The sequence below is a fragment of the Aptenodytes forsteri genome, unplaced genomic scaffold (assembly GCF_000699145.1).
Source record: "Aptenodytes forsteri isolate BGI_AS27 unplaced genomic scaffold, ASM69914v1 Scaffold147, whole genome shotgun sequence".
NCBI classification, from domain to species: Eukaryota; Metazoa; Chordata; class Aves; order Sphenisciformes; family Spheniscidae; genus Aptenodytes; species Aptenodytes forsteri.
This window is the reverse complement of record NW_008795320.1, coordinates 2,025,538-2,030,934: the sequence shown is the minus strand read 5'-3', so window position 1 is coordinate 2,030,934 and position 5,397 is coordinate 2,025,538. Positions and strand designations below refer to the sequence as shown.

At 65.4% G+C, this 5,397-nt stretch overlaps 2 protein-coding genes across 2 annotated transcripts in view; one reads left to right on the top strand and one right to left on the bottom strand.

Moving 5' to 3' along the window:
* PRSS57 (protease, serine 57) overlaps positions 1-3,307 on the bottom strand; it is a 6,924-nt gene extending 3,617 nt beyond the window's left edge. Inside the window, exon 1 of the mRNA XM_019472216.1 lies at positions 2,848-3,307. Coding sequence (XP_019327761.1) covers positions 2,848-3,307 — 460 coding nt within the window. The remainder of the gene's footprint in view (positions 1-2,847) is intronic.
* Positions 3,308-4,885: 1,578 nt separating this feature from the next.
* PALM (paralemmin) overlaps positions 4,886-5,397 on the top strand; it is a 22,652-nt gene continuing 22,140 nt past the window's right edge. The window contains exon 1 of the mRNA XM_019472215.1: positions 4,886-4,959. Within this exon, the coding sequence (XP_019327760.1) occupies positions 4,886-4,959 (74 nt within the window). The remainder of the gene's footprint in view (positions 4,960-5,397) is intronic.

Here is a 5,397-nt window from a genome sequence, read left to right as displayed (position 1 = left end):
GGGCCCCAAAGCTGGGGGCTCGCATCCCCCCAATGCCAGGGCTCACAACCTTAAAACTGGGGGTTCACATCCCCCCAGATGCTGGGGCTTAGGACCCCAATACCGGGGGCTCACAACCCCCCAGTGCTGGGGCTTGGGACCCCAATACCAGGTCCTCATGTCCCCCCGATGCTGTGCTCAGCAGGTGCTGCCCCTCCCCGGGTCCCAGCCCTGCTGTGGGGGGCCGAGGCACCAGCTCGGGGTGCAGTGGCAGAGGCCCCGGAGCAGGCACGGGGGCTGCTGGGGGCGAGTCTCCGCTGGCAGCGGTGTGGGAAGCAGGGGGGTGGAAAGGGCGTTTATTTTTGTGTTTTGAACCTGTTGTTGCTGCTGTGTGTGGCGGGGGTGAGTGGGTGGCTGTGAGCCGCGGACCCCTCCCTGCGCACGCATCCCCAGCCCTCTGCCGAGGGACCCGGCTGCGACGGGGGGATCCTTGCGTGCTGGGTCCCACTGGAGGGACTCTCTCCGGCCCCGGCCTTATCCTTTGTGTGCTGCGGTGGGGCCCTGCCCGGTCGGTCGGTGCCTGCAGGCGGGCTCGGAGCCGGGCATGGGGCTTTGCGGGCAGATGGGGGAAGGAGGGAGCAGGTGGAGGCCGTTGGGAGGCTGGTAGCTGGGGCCCATCCTGCCCGTGTGCTGGTTTTGCCCCTCAGGGACTCCAGCAGCTCCTGCCTGCAGCGTGCTGGTGCTGGGAGGGCATGGGGCTGGTCGGCTGCTCAACACGCTGGGTACCAGTGACAGCAGCCAGCTGGGCTGGCCCTGTCTCACCCAGGCCTTTCCTTCCCTCCTGTGGCTCTGGTCCCCACCGTGGCAAACAAGAGTCCCCCCCAGCATCTCCTGGGTTTGGCACTGGGGGCTTCCCCGGGGGCATCCAGCCAGCCAGCCAGCCCGGGGTCAGCTACGCTCTGCTCCTCGCAGGCACCGCGCCTTGCACCGATTAACTGGCCACCCGCTAGCGAGATGACGGGTGCTCAACAGGTCCCACTCGCCGCCGTCTGCCTCCCACCTGGGGAGCCCCATGGAGCTGTGGTGTGCTGGCGAGGGACGGGATGGTAGTTTCCTGGGGTCGGGGTGGGCTCTAGCTGTCTTAGGGCTGAGAGCCGTGTGGGAGGCACCGGCGGGGGCCTGGGAACATTTCAGAGGCCGGGGCGCAGCGTCTGCGGGGCTGGGGAAGCAGAGCAGCTCCCCTTGTTGCTGGAGGGGCCGGAGGCTTTGCGGTGCGAGAGCTCGCCAAGGCAGGTCTGCGGCTTTGGGCAGCTCCTCGGTGCGTCGATCCCTTCAGAAAAGTGCCCCTTTGGGGAGGAAAATGTGTGCATGATTTGCCAAAAGGCAGCAAAGGAAAGGGCAGAACTGAGGGGTGCGATGTGCCCTGGGGAGTGGGTGGAGGAGCTGCAGGGACCAGGCGCGGGGTCTCCCGGGGCAGAGGCGTCAAGGGCTGGCATTGAAGTGGGGGACGGTGCTGGGCAGGATGGTGGCTCCTGCCCCCGGGCCGCGCATGCTGCCTTTCACCCCACTCTCTCTGCCGCTCTCCCCCCGGCGGCCGAAGCTTCGGACGGATGCTCCTGGCAAGGGCTGAGGAGCCCATGGAGGGGCACGGGGGCTTCCCTCCCGCCAGCTCCCTATGCTGGACCTGCTGATGGATCTTCCTTTTGAGTGAAACCCCGCGAGTGACCCAGGGCGGGAGCTCGCCCCACCGAGCTGTGGGAGCACCCCGTAGTCCTGTCTGCGGGCGCAGGGCACAGACAAAAAGCAAAACAGGGGCACACATGGCTTCTGCGTGGGCAGCGCTGGTGCAGCCCCTCCGGCTGCTCAGCCAGCTGCAGCTCTTCGGGAGGAGGCTCCTGAGCTTTCAGGCAGGAATAAACGTGCAAAAGTCATTGGTGATTAAAATGCCCAAACGTGCTCCTCTGGGTGGTCTGGGTTTACGGGGTGACCTGCAGCTCCGGTGCCCCTGCCCCGGGTCTCACTGGGTCAGTCCTGCCTTCCTCAAATCCAGAGCCTGGTCGTGGAGCTGGAGGTTTAAGAGAGTCCCGGGGCGGGTGGGAACACAGCCAGGTGCTCCCCTGACATCGGCCTGGCTCTGTGGCAGATAACGGGTGCTGGGGAGCATGCTGCTGGCCTTGCTTTGGCTCCTGCTTTGCCTTGGCACTGGCAGCGGCTGGAGGAGGGTTCTGGCTGCCATGAGGCACTGGTGCCCGGGGAGGTTTGGCTGAAAGCTTCCAGCTCTCGTAAAGGCTGCGCTGGCCCCGTCGGGGCTGCTCGTCTGTCCTCTGCTCCCGCTGCCATTGATGCTCTTGGGCAGCTGGAGATTTTGCATCTCCATGTCTGGCTGCTCCGGCAGTTTGTCTCAGTGGGTCACTGCTCTCCCCTCCGGCTCTGGGGTCTCCTTGGAGCGGGGGCTCTCGTGGTCCTGCCCTCCTGACCCTGCCCATCCCTGATCCAAAGCCGACAGTCGCACCCAGGGAAAGGAGGGAGATTTCTGCCTGAGGAATAACCTGGGAGCCCTTTGGGAAGGGACTCAGGACCCTGCTCTCCGCCTGCCTCCAGGGAAAAGCAAAACCCAGCTGATGCTCCCCAGGCTGGACCGTCGCTGCCTCCCAGCCGGCTGCAGGCAAGCCAGAGGGTGTCGAGTCCATCGCTGTCCCTGTGCACAGCCGAGGTGACGGCACCATCGCCCTTCCCAGCTCTCCCAGAGGAAGCCATAAAGCTCCACCACAGATGGCCGCACAATGGCACCCCAGCCCTGCTCAGGGCTGGTGGGTCTCGGGGTTCAGAGTTTGGCCACCGCCGCAGGACGGGGCCTCTCAGCCGGACCTGCGTGGCTGGGCAGGAACCGGAGCAGGTTTCCTGGGAAGCTGCTGGTGTTGGCGTTCCCGCTTCCTGGCCAGAAACAGTCCCTTTCCCCACGCAGCGTCGGTGGTTCACAGAGTCTGCGCCATGCCAGGAGCTGTGCCGGGGCTCGGCTGGGCCGTGGCGTGGGCCGGTCTCCAGTGGTGGAGGTGGTGGCAGTGAGGAAGGGCTGGGAGGAAAGCTGGGGAGGCAACGTGCACTGGGGCAGGGTCAGGTGGAGGCGCAGAGCTCGGGGCTGGAGGTAGAAGCACGCGCAGGAGCCTGGTTTCCCGAGTCTGTCTTTACTCCATCCGGAGGCAAGCGAGCCCCCGGGCCCCAGACAGAAGCCGCTTTTGGGGGCAAGGATGAGCCCTGCAGCAGCCCGGGAGGAGAGAGAGGAGCCGGGGTGAATCCTGCCCCAGCCAGGTGTTTCCTGGTGGAGCATGGCTGGACATGGGCTGAGCCCAGCCCCTTGGCTCGGCGCTGAGGACTGAGCTCCCTGCAGGTGCCTGGGGCTTAGAGGGGTGCCCCTGCCAGGAGTCCGGGCAGGAGCCACGTTCCTGCTGGCTCCTTGGAGCCTCGCGTGTGCTTGTGTTCATGGCATTGGTATGGGAAAGCCATGCTGCCTCATGTGAACAGGAACCCAGGGACCAAGTGACGCAGCTGGGGCCACCCTGAGGTGCCGGGGTGCCGGGTGCCGTGTCCGGGGCCAGCGCTGGGGCTGCTTGTCCCATCTGGTCGGTGCTCCTGGGCATGGGGAGAGGCCGGCTCCACTCTCATTCATAAATCGTGGGGGAGTTGCCTGGTGGAGCCTTGCCCCTCTAACTGGAAGGGAACTGGAAACCCAAGTGTTTGGAGGGCACTTGAACCATTGTTTGAAAGATCTGTAATTTTCCAATCAAACTCCCTCCCCAAGCCTCTGTTCATCAAATATTCATGGGATCCATTTTCTCCTGGCACTCCCAGCCCACGTCTCAGCCCGAAGAATCAATCAGGCAGCTCCGCTTGCTCTAATGCATCCTGCGTTTTTGGGAGCCTGGGGCTGCCATCTCCTCCTCCCGCTGCCCCCCATTTCCCCCCTGTCCCCGTCTCCTCCCAGGGCAGCAGCGTTGCATGGGGCTGCGCAGGCAGCAGGAGTGTGAGGAAGGCATGGCTCACGGAGAGGGAAGGAGCGGGACTGAGCGCTGAGGCGATGTAGCTGGCTGCGGGGTGGAGGCACCCAGCACCATGGGGCAGGGCAGGAGCAGCCCCTGTGTCACCAGGACCTGAACAGGCGGGTCGGACCCTGTGCCCCCCCGCCCCGCCACTCGGCTCCCCGGCAGCACAGCTTTCTGGCCATCCTCGCATGAGCCATTGGCCACTGATTTATTTGCCTTTGTGGTTGATGAGTGCCGGCCCCCGGGCTGCTGCGGCCCCCTCCCCTCCGCGCCCGCCGCCAACGAGGGCGTTCGATAGTGCCCCTGCTGCTAATGGCTTCATGACGGAGGCTTTGCAGACTCTCCGCAGGCACGCTCCCCACGGCAGCATCACGCCGGGCCCGGCCAAGGGGCCCAGCTCTTGGCACGGGAACAGTGGTGTAAATTAGTGCCGGTCCCTCAGTTGCCGCTGGTGCTGCCGTTTACACGGGCTCTGAGCCCCGCACCAGGGTCTATCTCCCCGGGGTCGTGGCTGGCCAGTGTCGGTACGGGGGTCCGGGCGGTGGTGCCCCTGTGCAGGGCTCTCTCCCTGCCATCCCCCTGGCTCAGAACTGAGCGGGTGGAAAGGGAGCGGAGGTCAGGGGAGTGGAGGAGCAGCTTGAAACGGCTCTTCGCACATTTGGATGAGCTAATGGGAAAAAACAGAGGAAGGCAAATAAACATTATTGTTTCATGTCAGGCGGGGAGGAGACAAAAGGTCACGGGCTTCCCTTGTGATGGTAGGAAACGGCAGCATCAGCAGGGCTGGAAAGAGCTGGAGAGCCAAGGGAGAGCGCGGGTGTGAGCACGGGGCGCGTGCGTGCTCACACGTGTGTGTGGATCCGGCCATGGGTCCAAGGACTGCTGCCTTTGCAGGTGGGAGTTCCCGGGGCATCATCCCCCAGTGCCGCCTGCGTCCCTGGTCCCGTCGACCTCGTCTCCTGTGCCACGGCCTGTGGCTCTCCCTGCCACGCGGTGCATGCGGAAACAGCTCGAGGAGATGCCCTGGGACCAGCAGGGCTGGGACACGCGCGCAGTGGACACCAGCTGGAAAAGCATGAGCCTGTTAACCGGAGCTCATGAGAGCGGGTGAAATGAGGGGGGAGGAAGGGCTCACTTTGGGTTTCTTTCCTGGGCTTGTGGTTCCTGAGGGGGTCGGTGGCCCTGGGCTTGGTGGCCCTGGGGTCGCCTTTCCACTCCTCCCTGGCAGCCAGGATGGATCCGGAGCTCGTGCTGGCGTGGCCAAAACCTCCGGGGAGGCTCTGGTGATGCTGTGGCCTTGGCCCGCCGGGGCTGCAGGGCCCAGGGAGCGGCGCGGCTGGCGAGGGGAGCGACCGCAGGGTGGGGAGCGGCGCCCCCA